Genomic DNA, 20,645 nt, shown 5'->3' on the forward strand with positions numbered 1-20,645 from the left:
CAAGCACCTTGACGTCCCTAAAAACAAAGATAATATTTTATATGATAAAAAATTGAGGTTTATATAGCGCAATATCCACTAAATGTGCTCAAAGCGCTTTACAGGGGGTCCCTGACCAACAGCAACATTTAACATATAGGACGGGACATGACGCTTGATAGGCGATATTCCAATTTTTCGGACAAAGACAACGCTGTTAACAGTCAGGTACTCATTTTACACCTGAGTACGGTGAGAGAATGTGAGTAAAGAGCCTTTTCCAAGGACTCAACTATGCGCCGAGGGCGAGGCTCGAACCCAGGACCTTCCGATCCGAAAGAGATCGTGGTCTACCACTAGACCACATAGCCGCACAATGTCAATGATAACAAATGACTTACATTTTAACATTCCACAGTAAATGTATTAGGAAACTACAGCTACTGGATTGGTTTGCGGCAAGATATGGTAACTGGAAAATATCACTGGTTGGACGAACAGCAAGAGGTACGTGCTTTTTTACCCTCCCTACATTGCATCTTGGGGGTCCGATAACTCAGTTTGAAGGGCACTTGCTTCATGTCGGGTGAATTCGACATTTTCTTTTCTTCGATCCCACTGTGCACCCAGCATTAAATGGGTAGCTAGGTATGTTAGTTTTGAAGCCAAACAAGCAGCTTCGAATTGCGTCGTGGAACGTTCGCACCATGTATGAAGCAGGAAAAAGCTCTCAAGTTGTGAACAGGCTGCATATACTTGGAGGATCAAGGGGAAGGCCACGAGGAACATGGAGAAGAATTAAAGAAGCTGATATACAGAGAAGTGGTAAGACCTGGAATGAGATAAAAAAGTTAGCTCAGGATAGAGAAGGATGGAAACTATTTGTCTGTGGCCTATACCCTGACCCAGGGTGAAAAAGGCAATGATGATGATGATGATGACAGTGCAATAGATAGCGTCCTATCCAAAAGGTAGCAAGTAATTTCTATTGTCCGTTTCATGCTATAGTCACCCTGATAAACTGTGACTACATGGGTCTAATTGCTCTGCAGGACTATTAAAAAAACAAAAAAAAAACAACAAAAAAACCAAAACAAACCAAAAAAAAAAAAAAAAAAAAAAAAAAAAACACACACACACGAAAATCAGGCCCTCTCTTTTAGCCAGGCAATGAGATCATACATCTGACACCTTGATATTTTTATTCTCTGTTTTCATCCATAAGAAACAGAATACAATTTGTTAACTTGTGAGGTATGGGGGAGGTGAGGGAGGTGTACTTTACCCGCTACACAGTTCAATGACATTTCCGTTTAGATGGGGATTTCGGGGAGTTCTTTTCAATTGGAAATATTACATTATCATTGTCACAAGGGGAATTAACGATAATATGGCATTTTCCAGCTTACATACAATACGCCTAGTGGACGAAAACGAAACTTCATACATCTATGATAACTCGCCCCAAACTACGCTTATAATCGGACAATGAAAATTAAGTGCGAACATCTGGCACACACGCCCACTGCCCTACTTTCAGAACAATGGATCATATAGGAATTGGATTCAATAGTCTGATGTCATGTCGCCCAGCAACGACGGCCTTCGCGGTTCTAAACAAAGAAAATCGGTACTTTTAATTCTTCATGCTGGCTAGAACTTTTCATATGTCTTGTGATCAGAATGTGTAAAAGTCAAAACATGATCAGATTTATAATGTTTTTTCCCCTCTGGATACGCTTTTATGCTCGTCGGAGAAATATTTTATAAGAATGTCCGCCATTGTTCCGATAGTTTAGAGCCAGTCACTAAGTTACCATGCATCATTACGAGGGAAGTGACGTTACGACTTTTGAAGCGTATTATAAACCTGCCACTTACAACAAGACATGCTCTCCAACAAAAATGTCGTCAAAACAGACGCGTATATCTTGATACGGTGGAGCTATTATTCATTATATTAATAAGGGATTTCTATCCGTTCCTGGTTTGGCCATTTCAAGAGCTGACCACCCTCTCACCTGTTCATCAAACGGCACCCTCACAACCTGAAGCAGACAGACGGCCATATCGGCTAAGGACCTCAGCTGCTACGAAGATAAGAATCACAATTAAAAAAGATTGTGGTTTTGTTTGTTTTATCCTTTGCCCAATGATGAATCATAAACAGTGAAGATATAAAACATAATAAAGTGTAAATTCTCACCATACCATAATATTTCAAACAATAAATCTGACTGACTTTACTGTCAATTATAAGTGCGACTGGAATTTGTTTTATTCATTACTAATTGTGTTGTGAAGGTTATATCCTTAGACAGCTATACGAGTCATTATTCTTTGCTGTTAAATAATTCCATGTTATATGTAACGGGGAAATCATATGTTTTGTAGATCTCTACATAATTTAATTCTAATTAATAGGGCAATTCTATGAGTGCAGGAGCTGACAATCTATGTAAAACGCTCGTTTGGTGTGGAGATTATTACTTAAATTGTCTTAAATTTTAAAAATTGAATCTCCACCTTAAATTTCACTTTACAATCGTGCCTATTTCTTTATGTACAAATCAATAACTGAACTATTCTAAAATAAATAAATAAAATTGAGTTTTTATATAGCGCAATCTCCACTAAACGTGCTCAAAGCGCTTTACAAAGGGTCCCTGGCCAACAGCAACACTAAACATGTAGGACGTGACATGACGCCTGTTAGGCGATATTACAATTTTTTTCGGACGGAGACAACGCTGTTAACGACCAGGTAATCATTTTACACCTAGACCCCTACGTATGGTGAGAGAATATGAGTAAAGAGTCTTTTCCGAGGACTCAACTATGCGCCAAGCAAGGCTCGAACCCAGGACCTTCCGATCCGAAAGCGAGTGTCATACCACAATACCACATAGCCACACTGAGACAAAATTGTTCACTTCTTCATTTAAGATAATAAAAACTAAGACTAAGAGTATTGAGGAAAAACCACAGCTGTCCTCTTTTTGAACAATTTGTGACCCCCCCCCCCCCCCCCTCTTGAGTTATGTCAGGGGTCAAAACATTCCCTCTATAAATAGAACAGCGGGAGAAAAACTACAACCATTAAAGTATTGTAGATTTTGTAAAGCGCTTTGAGCACGTTTAGTGGATATTGCGGTATAAAAGAGCTCAAGTTTTTTTTCTCTTCCCCTGTTCTATTTATAGAGGGAAAGTGAAACCACTGACATATTTCAAATGGGAACAGTCACTAAAATTTCCAAAATGGACATCTGAGGGTTTTCACCGGTATTTTTCAAATACGAGTTCAAAATGTAACTCATTTATTCGTTTGTTGTCCCCTAATATATGAATCATATTTACTCACTTTTTCTTTCTCGCCATCTTATCGCCTCATTTAGACACCTCTAGTATTTTGCTTTTATTCTTTTGCTTGGTGAATCTTTAATGCCAGTTTCCAGAAAATCACACGATAGTCATTAACACTGTTGGGGGTCTTGCGGGCAACTGTGTCACGATGAGAAGGCTATACGGAGCTGAGAATACAACGCATACAGATGACTATGTGGTCTTTCCGTGCAGTGACGAGTTTCGAGCGCTTTGTCAAAAGGATGCCACAGGTAAATATGCTTTTTAAATATTTCAATTTATACCTAACCTATTTGTCAACATATATCTTTTGCAACTGTTATTCTGGTTTCAGCCTGATGGCCTATATCTTTTGAAACTGTTATTCTGGTTTCAGAGTGATGGCATATATCTTTTGTAACTGTTATTCTGGTTTCAGAGTGATGGCATATATCTTTTGCAACTGTTATTCTGGTTTCAGACTGATGGCATATATCTTTTGCAACTGTTATTCTGGTTTCAGAGTGATGGCATATATCTTTTGCAACTGTTATTCTGGTTTCAGAGTGATGGCATATATCTTTTGCAACTGTTATTCTGGTTTCAGAGTGATGGCATATATCTTTTGCAACTGTTATTCTGGTTTCAAGTATGGTATATATCTTTTAACTGTTATTCTGGTTTCATAGTAATGGCATATATCTTTTATAACTGTTATTCTAGTTTCAGGGTGATGGCATATATCTTTTGAACTGATTATTCTAGTTTCATGAGTGATGGCATATATCTTTCATGTATCAGACTGATATATTCCAAGTTTCTAGGGTTGAGTGGCATATATCTTTTGATGTTAACTGTTTTACTGGATTTCTGCAATGTGATATGTGCATACATCTTTTGCAACTGATATTCTGTTTCTGATGATGGCATATATCTTTTGCAACTGTTATTCTGGTTTCAGAGTAATGGCATATATTCGGTTTTCTAGAGTGATGGCATATATCTTTTGCAACTGCTATTCTGGTTTCAGAGTGATGGCATATATCTTTTGCAACTGTTATTCTGGTTTCAGACTGATGCCATATATCTTTTGCAACTGTTATTCTTTTTTCAGACTGATGGCATCGTATTTTCTAGCCTAAATAAATGATGGTCGTCAATACAGACCGTCCATCCTCGCTCTTTTACGCTCCGTAATCAAAAGAATTTGCCTGTACATCCCCTGCTACTAAAATAGATGTGCAATTTAATGATTTAGTATACAACCTATTCATTGTGATGATTTTCCCTATAGGTGGTATGGAAAAGGTTAAATAAATATAAGTTAGATGACTTTATTTTCCTCCTTTAAAACAGGAAAAATGGAATATGTTGAAGATGACGACAATCTCATCGAAAACAAGCAGTACCGTGTCGTGTCAAAGGTCACGCTAACGTGCCCGGAAGGGTGGGATCATTACGATGCAGGGGTGTCCTGTTTCAAGGTCTTTGGCACCAGTGTCTCACGTGATACAGCATCAGCCATCTGTCGCGATGAATATGGCGGACATCTTGCAAAGATACCTGATTATTTTACAGACCGATTTATTAATTGTAAGTGTAAAAATAAACTCACGTCATTACTATTCCTTATTATGATCCTTTTCTTCTTCTTATTCTTCTTCTTCTTCTTCTTCTTCTTCTTCTTCTTCTTCTTCTTCTTCTTCTTCTTCTTCTTCTTCTTCTTCTTCTTCTTCTTCCTCTTCCTCCTTCACTTCTTCTTCCGATTCGATGTCATTTCATTAAAATAGTATGTATTCACTTTCTTTTCTTTTACCCAGGACAGTTAAAATAAATTGCATCGTACATTACCGTTAAAAAAACCTTTTTATTGAACCGAAGAAAAACTGAGTCACCGCGACCATGACACCACTGTGTAATATAGATAACTATTCCGATTTTTTGTGTTACTATCTTTAAGTGATGGGAGTTTGATATTGAATAAAAAGCTGTTATAAAACATCCTTTAGAGAGATGTGTTTAATATCCTACGAATATATCACTCTAGCATTTTAGAATTCCGGACGTGTACCCAACCGCTACACGAGCTTGCGATTGGACTTTGGGGATTAAGTTCGAATTCCAAAACGCAAACGTGTACCAAACCTTTTATTCTACCCTTGAAAAGCTGATTCCAATTTCGTTATCTCTGATTAAAAGACATGTTCAGAAACATTTAAATGATACTTCTTTTTAAGAATCTAGATAATTTTTAGTGAAATTTAACCCTTGATAACTCGACATCACAAATTATGATTTTAAACTTGATACTATTATGTGTTTTTATTTATGCGAATATCAAATTAAGAAATGAAGGAGCAGGGTCACTAGTGTAAGATAAAAATTTGAACTAGTGTGTATGAAAGGTTTCAGACAAAGCAAGAAAGAAAACTAGAAGAAAAAACCTTCCCAAAAAATCAGTTGAGGTAGACTGATATTTTGGATGTTTTTTTTTTCTTCTATTTTTCTTTCTCGCTTTGTCTGGCACCTTTCATACACACTTATTCAGATCTTTATTATTTATGTGGAGTGGTAGACTAATGTGCGATCCTTACTTATTGTCATCTATCTACCCAGCACTTCTCAGTCAAGCGGGGCCTTTTTGGATTGGACTCAAAGTCGAGGATCCAGGAGTCTATTTATGGGAGGATCAATCACCTGCAGGGGTGAGTGATCAACACTATAGTTAAAGTTTTGAGTACTCGACCGTTTACGGCGCTAAAATAACTTACTGAAGGTGTTTGAAAGACCATGTACAGTTTTAATAATACTTCCAGCAAGAAAACAGCATTAAAAGCAAAAGCAAAAAAATAACAACAACAACAACAAACAAACAAAACTTTAAAAAACGACAACAACAGTAACAAAAGAAAAAAAACAAAAAAGAAAAAAAACAGTAAAAAAAAAACACACAGAATATATTAAACCCCCCCTAAAAACATACAAAACAAACAAACAACCAATAACAAAAACAAGAAAACAAAATACAAAAAGTGCAAGCGGGACAACAGTTGCAGAGAAATATACCATAAGGCAGGCAAAGACAACTAGAAAACAAAAAACACAGAAAAGCACCAAAAACGTAGAACAAAACCCTAATAATATACATTATAATTAAAGCATATTGTTTTCAATTCTAATCCATGTCCTGGAAGCAGGACTGTAACATTGTAAAAACCTCACTCTAGTCATAAAATATACTGATCTTTCACATATTATTTTATCATCTTACAAAGATAAACTTCTACACCCTTCTCCCATTTGGTCATAATATGGGGTTGGCAGACCCCATAGGGCGAAAGAAAGCTTTGCCTGGGACGGCAGCAGCTTCTAACGGTGCTTACACTATTATGATATGACGATCGACCCAATCAGCAAATTCTTCACCGCATTCGTGCACTGTCGCAAACGCGCCCGGAAGATTCGTCACAACACACCGTTCAATTCGATGCTCTGCGGTTTCGGGTTCTATCTCACATTGGGTACATGTTGGATAGGTGGAAAGTCCTCACTGATGAAGTGATTTTGCCGCGAGGCCTGGGAGGGCGGAATCTTCATAGGTCCACATCATCGCTATCCCTCAATCCCAATATATGAGTTGTCCTTTCTATGTAGCTGTGTCTCCTCGTTCTAGAATAAGACCATTTTGCTTTACCCTGATCCTATCTGGAGTCTCTCGCTATAAGGAAAACAGGCAAATGAGTATTTGTTTTGGTAAGAGTTGCTTATTGTTCCCTTGTAAATCGTGTCTCTTTTAATATTTTTATTCTCCACATAGCGATATGCATGTTGTAATTGATGCTTTCTTTTCAACAGATATTTTAGCTGGATGTATGAAGAAGACATTAAGACACTAATTTAAAAGATATCACTTGTTGAAATAGATATAAAAGTTATAAATCTTTCTCGAACTTGCAAACAAAACATTGATAATTCCAATTTTGCTTGTACTTTTCCCAATCTCAACTCAAGCGTCTCACTCTTGGACAATCTATTTTAATATATTATGCTTCAATTAAGGCCCGATATTATATTTCACAAGAACACGGTATCTCCGGAAATAGAAATAAAAAAGCACAAAAGAAGACATTCCTAAGAACAAGACAAAATAAATACACAAAATATAAACAAAAACAAAAAGCCAAAGAACAAAACAAAATACAAAAACAAAAAAAAATCAAAATAGAAACAAAGCAAAACAAGACTAAATAACACAAAAACTAAACAGCACCAAAACTAAACATAGGCCTGTTTCACATACTTACAGGTCTGATAACAGAGCGCAATTATGAGCCTGTATCAACATTGTTGTAATGGACAATATTTTTCGTTAGTTTCAAAGTATTTCTACTACAGTAATGAGGCTATAATAATTCGGATAATCAGGCCTGCCAATTGGTAGACCTCGAATAGGCCCAATTCTATTTGCACTTATTGGCAGGTCTGAAAGCCGAGTTCATTTATGGGCTTGATTTAACATTGTTGTAAGGGACAATATTTTATGTCGGCTTGAGAGTATTTTCATTACAACTAAGAGCCCATTACAGTTTGGATTATCAGGCCTGAAATAAGACACTTTAGCCATTTTTCAACTTCTTTTGTCGTCCTATGAATCTTCCTTTAATAAGCATCTGACACCTGCATTGGTAAAGATCTGTGAAATGTTTTATTATGGTTTTTGTCTAACTTTAAAAAAAACCCTTTTTGTTAAGGTTTTAAAAATTCTATTTGCTCACTAAAGATTTAATCAAGTGGAAAAAATAAAAATGTATACTTTTTCTTGCCAATCTGCTTTTTACAGTCATTCATGCCACTGACTGTGATACAGCCATACAAATGTGCCAGCTTTTGGAATAGCCACACTCCACTTTGGACGACTTCCGTCTGTAACTTTCCTTTACCATTTATTTGTCAATATGGAGGGGTAACTGAAGGTATGTAAATAGTATGAACACAAGCGGCAACAACATGATAGAAATAATAAAAGCAGTTGCTCAGGCGAAAAATGCAATTAAGTGTCCAGCCATCTCAATCTGGTGATATATATGTCGGAATGATTCAGACTTAACACTAAGTATCATGTGCGGCTATGTGGTCTAGTGGTATGACACTCGCTTTCGGATCTGAAGGTCCTGGGTTCGAGCCACGCTCGGCGCATAGTTGAGTCCTTGGAGAAGGCTCTTTACTCACATTGTCTCACCGTCCTCAAGTGTAAAATGAGTACCTGGCCGTCAACAGCGTTGTCTGTGTACGAAAAAAATTGGAATATCGCCTGACAGGCGTCATGTCCTGACATAAATGTTAAATGTTGCTGTTGGCCAGGGTCCCCTTGTAAAGCCCTTTGAGCACGGTTAGTGGATATTGCGCTATATATAAAATCTCAATTTTTCAAATGCATCAGAATATCAGAGACTGTATCAGAGATGCAAGGTGTTGAATGGACTCAAAGAAGTGGAAATTAAATGATGAAAAGGCGGAAAAATGTTATGGAGGCGGAAATACCATTGGATCATTTATTTAGTATTAAAATAATAGCAAATGATGAAAGCTCGAAGAAGGAATATGCAAGTCAAATCAAGCGTTTGCAGTGCAGAGTGAAATTTGAAGACTCCCCCCCCCCCCCCCTCCTCAAAAAAAAAAAAAAGAACAACCCACAAAAATCGGAAACGAAACAAAAACAAAACTAAAACAAACAAAACAAAACAAACAAAAACAAACAAACAAAACAAAACAAATCAAAGTAATCAAGTGGCAAGCGAATGTTGACCAATAACGTCAGAATCGTTTCGAAACAAATGCATTCGAAATTTTTTTTGGGAATATTTTGGCCCAAGGAAATTAGAAATGAAACTCTAATCCCTAAGGCAGATACAGTGAGCATAGCTACAACCATAAAGAGACGCAGATGGAGACGGCTGGGGCTTGTTTGCTAGAACATAGGCAACTGCTTTGCCAAGAACTCCGTTCCACTGGAATGGGTGGGGTTCCTGACCTCCCATAGTGGGCAGGGAGGTACTTGCTGTGTCTTCTATCCCCCTATCTTCTATTCCCCTATATCTCTTTTACAACTTGCTTTCTGTCTTTGTCTTGGAATAAGATTACTTAGTTTTGTCCAGGCCCTGGCCGGATACTCTAGCTGGGAGGGAGACAGTCAAATGTATAGTTAGAGTTTTGGGAGATGATGTTTTTTCCCTTGTAAATCATCTCTCTATTATGTCCTGCATTATGTTTTTTTACATGTTTTATATGATTTGTAAACATTTGAGTGTATTCCTCTTAGTGGAGATCTGTGCTTGTGTCTGGGTGAGACATTTAGGTGATCTCAAACTAAATAGTTTGATAGTGTGCTCTTGGAATCTACATCTGTTTCCTATTTGAACCAATTCCCTTTTGTCTTACCATTTCTTGGGTGCTTTAATTGTAATTCTAGAACTTTTTTACTATCCATTTTTCTTCCCTTTTACTGGCGCTGATATGACCTTAATGTGTTGCAAGCGCCGTAAAACCCTTAAAACCAAACCACTCCACTGGAGGGCTAAGGCAAATGAATAAAATAAAACCTGGAAATGATCCATGAAGAAAGAGCTTAACCCTCTTCTTACCAACTATAGGAAAATCGTCACATTCGTTGAGATACAACCAACATTTTTCTTATTCAAATTCTCTTGTACATCATAAAATTTAAAGAAAATGAACAGTGTGTAGCAGAGCATGTTTTATTAAAGAAATTATTTATTGCAAGAACTTACTACTATTGTGTTTCACTGATAAAAAACCCTCTATTTTTGTGTTAGATAGTTGGGTGTAAAGTGTTGGGGGAAATCCTGAAAAGGGCTGGTTAGGTGAGAGTTAAAGACTAGTCTAACATGGAATAAATAGCATCGATGTCCATGCCTCCAACGGGCAGAAATAGAAGTCCTCTGTCGATGTCTTATGCAGCATAGAATTTGCGAGTTTCAGGTGGATGTATTCATAAATGACAACAATCCGGATTATTTTCGGACGACCCTCGTAAATGCCCCAGTGCAAAAACCCAAACTATTCCCCGGAGAATAAAATGCTTCATTTTTTAAAACTTTGGTTAAGTTGTTATACAGATTAAAAAAAGATACGTATATATATATATATATATATATATATATATATATATATATATATATATATATATATATATATTTATGAGTGTTGGCGGGTACTTGTAGGTACGAAAGTGCTCGATAATGGTGGTTAGAGCTAATATATAAATGTAAATTTTCACTCACATTATTCTTGCCAAGTCGATTTCGTTTCTGTGTTCCCACTTCATCAGTCGGCAGAATCCATTTGTAAGTAATGTCCGTAGAGAACTCCAAACTAACGTTGTTTCGCTGCTTAGTGGTGACTAGTTTTGATGTGTTTTGTGATGTGTTCTCGTGTTTATATTTTGAGTGTGTGTGTGTGTGTGTGTGTATGTGTGTGTGTGTGTGCGTGTAGGTGTGTTGTGTGTTGTGTGTACATGTGTGTGTGTGATATTGTAGTGGAATGTGGTTGCGGCGGCGGGGGGGGGGGGGGGAGAGGAAAGGGGAGGGGGAGGGTATAATGGGGTCGGGAGGGGGGGGGGAAAGGGGGGGGGGGGGGGGAGGGGAGGGGAGGGGAGGGGGGGGGGGGGGAGGGAAGAGGGGGGAGGGTTATTTGGCCTTTTGCGTTTTGAGCTTGAATTTGTTAGAGTGTCTGCACATTGTCATCAGTTCAGATCTTTTGTTTAAGGTGCTATTGTTTCTGTGGTTGTGTAGTAAAATCTCCAGTTTCTCTGTCAGGCATAAATTGCATTTTCTGGCACCGCATCTGTAGGGGCTGCTTTGCTTGACGACCTCCCAGGTTATTGTTGGTGTTTTTTGTGTGTTTATTTGTTCCCAATAGTGCATTGCTAATTTGGTGCTTTTTGCTTTACTTTCGTGTGTTATGGAGGCTTTGTGGTTGTTGTATCGTGTTTTGAATGGTGGTTCTGTGCTGCCGATGTATTGTGCTGCGGTGTTATCAGTGGTTATGGTGGCCTTGTAGACTATTGCGCTTTTTTGGCAGTTTCCTTTAAGAGGGCAATTGTCTTTCTTTCTGCAGTTACAGTTGTCTTTGTTTGTATTGGTGTTGTTGGGTTCGGTTATGATTTGTCTGTTGTGGTTGGTGATGATCTGTTTCATGTTTTGTGCACAGCTGTAGCTTATCTTGACGTTGTTTCTGTTGATTATTTTGTGCAGACGGTGGTTCTTCGGGAAGTGCTTATCGATGAGTGCAAGGAACTGCTTGCCGATATTTGTAGTGATTGCGTTGTTGAACGGCGGGTTGAACCATATTATATTCCTTTTTCTGTTTTGTTTTGGTGTTGTGGCGTGTGTTAAATTTTTGTATTTCAGTGTTGAGGTGTGTCCGCTCACCAAATCAAGAACCAACTGCCTAATATAAACTTCGGTCTCTACAGGGACGACGGACTAGGAACACACACCACAACATCAAAATCCAACACTGAAAGAATGAAGAAAAAACTCATAAAATTATTCAAGGATCTCGACCTCAAAATCACACTAGAAAGTAACCTACACCAAGTCGATTTCCTGGACACAACCCTCTGCCTCAAAACTAACACGTATAGACCATACAAGAAACCCAACAGCGCCCCTTTGTACGTCCACAAACACTCCAACCACCCACCTACGATAATAAAACAAATACCCACCATGATAGAACAACGGCTAAACAACCTCTCTTCAAATGAAAACATATTCAACGAAACAAAACAAGACTACGAAATGGCACTTAAACAGAGCGGACACACCTCAACACTGAAATACAAAAATTTAACACACGCCACAACACCAAAACAAAACAGAAAAAGGAATATAATATGGTTCAACCCGCCGTTCAACAACGCAATCACTACAAATATCGGCAAGCAGTTCCTTGCACTCATCGATAAGCACTTCCCGAAGAACCACCGTCTGCACAAAATAATCAACAGAAACAACGTCAAGATAAGCTACAGCTGTGCACAAAACATGAAACAGATCATCACCAACCACAACAGACAAATCATAACCGAACCCAACAACACCAATACAAACAAAGACAACTGTAACTGCAGAAAGAAAGACAATTGCCCTCTTAAAGGAAACTGCCAAAAAAGCGCAATAGTCTACAAGGCCACCATAACCACTGATAACACCGCAGCACAATACATCGGCAGCACAGAACCACCATTCAAAACACGATACAACAACCACAAAGCCTCCATAACACACGAAAGTAAAGCAAAAAGCACCAAATTAGCAATGCACTATTGGGAACAAATAAACACACAAAAAACACCAACAATAACCTGGGAGGTCGTCAAGCAAAGCAGCCCCTACAGATGCGGTGCCAGAAAATGCAATTTATGCCTGACAGAGAAACTGGAGATTTTACTACACAACCACAGAAACAATAGCACCTTAAACAAAAGATCTGAACTGATGACAATGTGCAGACACTCTAACAAATTCAAGCTCAAAACGCAAAAGGCCAAATAACCCTCCCCCCCTTCCCTCCCCCCTCTCCCCCCCCCCCCCCCCCCTCCCCCCCCCCCCCCCCCCCCTTTCCCCCCCCCCCCCTCCCGACCCCATTATACCCTCCCCTCCCCTTTCCCCCTTCCCCCCCCCCCCCCCCCCCCCCGCCGCCGCAACCACATTCCACTACAATATCACACACACACATGTACACACAACACACCTACACGCACACACACACACATACACACACACACACACACACACACACACACACTCAAAATATAAACACGAGAACACATCACAAAACACATCAAAACTAGTCACCACTAAGCAGCGAAACAACGTTAGTTTGGAGTTCTCTACGGACATTACTTACAAATGGATTCTGCCGACTGATGAAGTGGGAACACAGAAACGAAATCGACTTGGCAAGAATAATGTGAGTGAAAATTTACATTTATATATATATATATATATATATATATATATATATATATATATATATATATATATATATATATATATATATATATATATATAAATATATATATATATATATATATATATATATATATATATATATATATATATATATATATATATATAGCGGGTGGTTGGATGGGAGCATCACCCTTGAATCGTATACCTATGATGTTCGCATGGGTGTACGATCCGATAGTGATGTCGTTTCTTCTTCTCTTTACTAGCTTATCCTGCTTCTTTGGTTTGTGATTGTATTTTTGACAGGGGATATTTTTTTTCTGTAAATCTTCTGCCTGTTTGTTCTTGGTTATTTATAATTTAGCTTATGATATCTTTAGGTTATGATTTTGATTTACATTTGTACTATTTTTGTTAGATTGCTTGTTTTTTTTGTTTCAGCAGTCTTTCATATAACCTCAATTGTGTTGGAAGAGACCTAAAGCAACAAACAAACAATATATATATATATATATATATATATATATATATATATATATATATATATATATATATATATATATATTTATTAGGCAATTAAAATTTGTTCACTTTGTTTCAGAAATATTCCACGAAGTCGAAATATTGGGATATAAAATTTTCATCTCAAATGATACAGTCCCACACAGGTAACAAATGTAACAAAAATCACTTGTCGATTGAAGTTGTGGTAGTGGTGGTCGTGATGGTGGTGGTGGTAGTAGTAGTAGTAGTGAGTTGTAGTAGTAGTAGTAGTAGTAGTAGTAGTAGTAGTAGCAGCAGCAGCAGCAGCAGCAGCAGTAGTAGTAGTAGTAGTAGTAGTAGTAGTAGTAGTAGGGTATGGGATAATACGCTTCCTTGAGAACTACTAACTACAACATATTTCTCACTTCTTTTGTGATTGCTCGGCTTGTTGTGTCATGTAATTCTTTATAAAGTATGAGAAAAGTTAACTAAGGTTACGGCGAGCAAACCCATTTCATATTCCTTTTGATTCCCATGGAAAATGGTTTCTTGACTGACTGTATTTATAACCTCTGTATTTAAGTACCAATGTTCACTACTTTTTACTTACTTTGGCCGCCCCTTGGGGCGCCCTTCATGAGCCACAAGTCTTCGACATTCTGTCTTGTCTACCATAAGTGTACGCAGCTCCCGGGTGTTGTTCATCCCTGTGTCATCTAGCAGACAGTCAATGTATGTTTTATTCTGCCTGCCTCTGCTTCTGGTTCTCTCAGGTGGTTCCCATAGCACAAGACTGCTGGCAATCTCCTCCTTGTGTCTCCAACAGTGCACCGCAAGTCTCAGTCTTCTCTTTTGTATCTTCGAAGTCACTCGTGGGAGGTCACTGTAGAGCTCTTCATTTGATATATATCAAATCATATCAAATGTTCACTTTCATTTTGTAAAATCACATGAATGTTTTCTATATTCACAGTTCGGTCCAAACACGCTGCGCTGACTATCAAATGGAAGAGTACATTCCTTCCTCCAATGCAGAGTTCAGAGGATTACGACAATGGATGTTGACGAATTCACAGCGATATAGTAGAAATGTTTGGCTGAAAACTAACAAAGAATCTTGTATGTTACATTATTTTGATAGTGTATGGTAGCAAAATAGTGATGGTGAATTATGACGTCAACGACGGCAACGTCAGTGGTGGTGGTGGTGGTGGTGGTGGTGATGATGATGATGATGATGATGATGATGATGATGATGATGATGATGATGATGATGATGATGATGATGATTTTGGTGAAGGCGTCGGTTATGGTGATGATGATAACATTTCGATAAGATTTACTAACAGTAATTCTCTGTATAAAGACTTACATTACACTAAACACCCATAACTCTCCATTATCTAGGCATCTTAAATCTTCGATCGTAATCTGGAAGCTGTATACTGTGTCCTGACAAAGACCAAAGACCAAAATCTCTTTTGGTTCTTGTTTTGCGATACAGTTGAAATCAGTTGAACTCAGAACATCCAAACCGAAAAGATCGAGAAATCGAAAAAGAATTCCATATGTCGTTTTCTTCTTTATGTTATTGTTTACAAACACTCTAGATATGTGGTCTTGTGGTATGACACTCGCTTTCGGATCGGAAGGTCCTGGGTTCGAGCTTCGTTCGGCACATTGTTGAGTCCTTGGAAAAGGCTCTTTACTCTTATTCTCTAACCGTAATCAGGAGTAAAATGATAACCTGGCCGTTAACAGTGTTGTCTTTGTCGGGGAAAAAATGATAATGTCTCGTTTTACATGATACGTGTTGCCGTTGGTCAGGGACCTTTTGTAAAGCGCGTTGAACACGTTTAGTGCATATTGCACTATATAAAAGCTCACGTTTTTCTTTGTTGTTGTGGGTTTGTAGTCTTGTCGAATAACACTCGTCTTATAACTTGTAAATGCCTGAATCGAGTATTAATGGGTGCTACGAAGCTGAAGCCTTTAAAAACGCTTTTCACTCTCCATCTCTCACTTTATCAATCTGTAAAATGTGTAGGCGTATTGGCCAGCAACATCTTTGTCTTTGTCAATAAATTTCTACACGCGCCTAACAGGCGACATTTCTATGAAACCCTTTAAAGCGCTTTAAGCATATTTTGGTGGATATTACGCTATGAAAAATCGCGTTTTATTTTCAATCCGGATGGTCTCATTCCTAGACATATTATGATTCTTGACGTATTCTGATTGAATTAAAGTCCTGACATGTCAGTCAATTTAACTTATTTCCCTTTATGAGATAAGAGGCAATTCGGTAAAATAGGCATCTGTAGGATTAATTAATATGGAGCTATACAAAGATACAGCAACATTTTCACATACACCAGGAATTATCTCAGCAGCAGATACACAATTCCAATATGCAACGCGTATCATTTTTTTTCTTCTGAAGGACTATCAGCAGGGAATGGAATAGTTTCCCACATTGAAAATTATTGAAGATAGGGAATGAGATTCTGAGAAACGTTATTAGAGAGAGAACGTCATGTTGGTTGTGCGCACAACCAACATGACGTTCTCTCTCTAATAACTTTTCCGCCGGTGACGTCACAGACTATGGGTGACGTACAATCAAGGGACGCTACTCTTCCGCTAATCTCATTCCCTATTAGAGCATAACATTGATATACGTAGATGATCCATTTATCCAAAAGATCACTGCGAAAGGCAAGGCAAATATTAAATTGTATTAACATCTCCAGCGATGGGCATAGCGGTTTTTAAACATGAAGGCAATGACCTTGAGCGTGAGCTGTCACATTTTCACAGTTTTATTCCCTCTCAACCGACGTGAACATTTGCAGGTCTGATATCTAGAAACATTTATGAGCTCGCTTTAACATTGGAGAATATTTTACGTTGGTTTCAGAGTATTTCAATTACAACAACGAAAATGTAATAATTCGGAATATCAGACCTGCAAATAAGTGCACATCGCTCTTAGCGATTTTTCTCATTTTTAGTTGCAATGAATGAACCAGATAGAGTGGCACCACATTTATAAAGAATATGCGTTGAATAAATTGATGGAAATAGTATACGTTTGTCTGTGTGCCATTTTTTCCATATTATTTCCGTTTAATTAAAGAAGTTCCGGTTCCAAGAACTAGTTTTTCAACCCGGCGGTATTCTTTTTATCCCTGCTCTACAGTCAACACTATGTCTAAAGTCGGAATATATAACAAAGCGCCTTGAATTTGATTACATTTTGATTAGATAGAAATCATAGTTCTACCCCAATATTTCATTCGACTTGCAGATACATCTTGGCAGGTTTGATAACTTACATTGTCATATTGGTAATATTGTCAAACCAAAGCAGAATATGAATATTAAATCAAGCCCACAATAGGCTTCAATAGTCGTGACGTCACTTCCCTCGTAATGACGCATAGTAACTTAGTAACTGGTTCTAAACAGACTGGACAAAGTTTGGAGAAATTACGAGTTTTGCCTTACTTCTGAGTGGTTCCATGCACCAAAAACTGACCAAACTAAACTGCAATATGAGCATGAAAACAACGAAAAAGAAGAAATAAGCACTGAAGACAGTAACAACCGGCTGATAGGCGACTAGCCTGATCGACTACAGCTGTAACAGTAAAGTAAAGTAAGTAAACTATCGGAACAATGGCGGACGCCCTTGTGAATAATTCTCCGACGAGCATAAAAGTGTATCCAGAGGAGAAAAACATTATAAATCTGATCATGTTTTGAATTTTATACATTCTGATCATATGACATGTGAAAAAGTTCTAGCCTGCGTGAAGAATAAAACGTACCGATTTTCTTTGTTTAGAACCAAGCTGCTCGTTGCTGGGCGGACGTGACATCAGACTATTGAATCCTATTCCTTTATGTCATCAAGCATGCAGATAGGTACGTGCACCCATATTTAATCCTAAATGATTGGAACTATTTCTACCCATACAGGGTCCACGTATACATGGAAAACTGACATAATACTGTGGGATGAGATGGTGTGGTACAATAACCAGACTGGCTACCCGTGTTACCAAAACTATTCCCTGAATCATTGCTGTACTATGATCTCCCCATCCACGGATTTCTACCTGATGGAACACGATTGTAATGATGATGTTGGTTTGTTCATGTGTGTTGGCGGTAAGTCTAAATGTTACCAATCGTCTGCAAACGGTATTATGTCGAAATTCTCCGACTGGAATTAAATCATAACTTATAAGATTTGAACAAAATCGAATTGTTTCAATTGAGGAGAGTAAATATTGTTTCTTAACCGTTATTGTTGGCTATGAATTCTTATAACTAGTGACAATATAACTAAAATGGTTAGGTTTAGTAAAAAAGCAACAGGTTTTGGGTACACTAATCTAATTCAAGAAAAATGGCCAAAGTTACCCCTGGTGGCTCTAGTAACCACTGGTGGCCCTAGCAACTCCTTGTTTCTGAAGTAGGTATATACTAAATTGGTGAAAGATACATTTACAATTATTTACTTTTAGCAAAAATTCAAATTGGCGAACGATTTTATTTGTAGATATACTTGCGGATACTAAAATCGTAACACTATTGCATGCATTGACTATATTCTGTTAATTTATATTTTGGTTATATCGTATATTTTTTGAAAGAGAAATTTATTGGGGAAAACATTTAACGCTTTGATTAACAACAATACATTTAAGGGTTCAAAAACAATAGCTTCCGAAAATGAAGATTATACAGAATGGTGCTTATTATGTACATAAAATTATCCGTCCTTCCTTCTTTTGTATCTTGTATAATCATATCACATTCATCTCGATTTATGAAAGCACTCGTTGCCTCTTTGATATCACGAGATATCGAATATTTAAATCGGAGGAATCGCTGTCCAGTCTTCCACCAATACTACTGTTAAATTGTTGCAGTTATTTTGTTTTCATACCTATCACTACGGACGCGCAAACATATCACAGACGTGTTTGATGCAGTTCGTATCTGGACGTAAACTAGACTAGGCTAGGCGAGGCCATAACATTGGTGTTTTGATTTTTTTAAAGGTCTAAGCGATTATCAGAAGTGTGAACAAGCGTTGTCCCGTTTGAAAAGAGTCAGTTGTGGTTGTTGTTGAAAAATAGTATGGACAATACCAATCTCGCTTACCTCCCATAGTGGGCAGGAGGTACATACTGTGTCTTCTTTCCCCTTATATCTGTTTTCCAACATGCTTTCTGTCTGTCTCGGAATGAGATTACTTGGTTTTGTCCTGGCTCTGGCCGGGGTCCTGGCTGGGAGGGAAACAGTCAAATGCATAGTTATTGTTTTGGGAGATGATATTTTTTTCCGTGTAAATCATCTCTCTGTTATGTATTATTATTTTTTTTGAATGTATAATGTAAGCATATGAGTGTGTTCCTCTTTGTTGGGATTTGTGCTTGTGTCTGGATGAGACTTGTAGGTGATCTCAAACTAAGTACATTGGTGGTATGCTCTTGGAATCTACATCTGATCCCTATTTGTTCTCAGTTCCCCTTTGTCTTAGTTTTGCTTGGGTGCTTTACTTGTAATTCTAGAACTTTTTACTATCCCATTTTCTTTCTTTTTACTGGCGCTGATATAACCTAAATGTGTTGCAAGCGCCGTAAAACCATTAAAAACAAACAAAACATACCAATCTCGTGCTCATGTTTTGTGCGTTATTTATGTAATATATATTTACTGATGTCACTCAACCAACTGGGTTAGGTTTATTGACCTCCCATAGTGGGCAGGGATGCACTTACTGTGTCTTCTATCTCCCTGTTTTCTGTCTTTGTCTTAAAATGAGATAATTTGTTTTTGTCCTGGCCCTGGCCGGATAACCTGAATGGAAGGTAAACAGTGAAATGAATATTTAGAGTTTTGGGAGATTATATTTTTTGCCTTGTAAATGTAAATCACCTCTCTGTTATGCAATGTAATATTTTTTTGTGTTATATATAATAGTAATTTGTAAACATTTGCGTGTATTCCTTTAGTGGGGACCTGTGCTTGTGTCTGGATGAGACTTTTAGGTGATCTCAAACTAAGTTACATTGTTAGTGTGCTCTTGGAATCTGCATGTTTCCTATTTGAATCAATTCCTCTTTGTCTTATTATTTTCTTGGCTTCATTAATTGTTATTCTTGAACTTTTTACAATCCCATTTTCTCCCTTTTACTGGCGCTGATATGACCTTAATGTGTTGCAAACCTACAAAAACAAAAAACCACTCAACCAACCATCTGACTGTATTGCTTGTATCAAAATTTATATTTGGTATCTAATTAAGCACGGAAGAAAAAAAAAGCTATACCGCTGTGATTATAGTCTTGTCTTCACGCGTTATGTAACATACCAACGCTATTTTAAAAAGTCGCGTTGATTGTGTCTGCCGTAAGATAGAAAGATAAATATATAGATAACAGTAGATAGATAGAGATAAAGAGAAGAAAGAAAGAAGTAATAGTTGGAGAATTAGGATTATCTGCCCTAGGTATTAAACCATCGGAAATACGGTAGCCTTCGCTGTAAAAACTTTATAACGAATTTTCCTGATTTCATTAATTGAAGTAATACTGTAAAACGATGCGAAAATTGCACACATGATATAATTATGGGATAGTACTAGAAGCTAGTATCAGTGTTTACACCAACTAATATGTACAAATTTATGCCATCAATTAGATCCTCAACCCTTGTCTTCATCAATGGAAACAACATCAACAGAATCCATCATAGCACCATCAACAGTAACCGTGACAATTGCAACACCATCAGCGGTAGCCGAGACAATCATAGCAACATCAG

General features: G+C 37.7%; 1 protein-coding gene across 1 annotated transcript in view; it reads left to right on the plus strand.

Annotated features, from left to right (window-relative positions):
• Positions 1-20,645, plus strand: part of LOC144958623 (uncharacterized) — an 83,656-nt gene that overhangs the window by 61,384 nt on the left and 1,627 nt on the right. Inside the window, exons 7-15 of the mRNA XM_078890720.1 lie at positions 398-486; positions 3,428-3,593; positions 4,678-4,914; positions 5,938-6,026; positions 8,162-8,294; positions 13,921-13,987; positions 14,776-14,921; positions 17,787-17,978; positions 20,523-20,645. The exon at positions 20,523-20,645 is cut by the window's right edge and continues 641 nt beyond it. Coding sequence (XP_078746846.1) covers positions 398-486; positions 3,428-3,593; positions 4,678-4,914; positions 5,938-6,026; positions 8,162-8,294; positions 13,921-13,987; positions 14,776-14,921; positions 17,787-17,978; positions 20,523-20,645 — 1,242 coding nt within the window. The remainder of the gene's footprint in view (positions 1-397; positions 487-3,427; positions 3,594-4,677; positions 4,915-5,937; positions 6,027-8,161; positions 8,295-13,920; positions 13,988-14,775; positions 14,922-17,786; positions 17,979-20,522) is intronic.

Source organism: Berghia stephanieae, chromosome 13, assembly GCF_034508935.2.
Source record: "Berghia stephanieae isolate SIO BIC M18660-M18661 chromosome 13, UCSD_Bste_1.3, whole genome shotgun sequence".
Classification (NCBI taxonomy): Eukaryota; Metazoa; Mollusca; class Gastropoda; order Nudibranchia; family Aeolidiidae; genus Berghia; species Berghia stephanieae.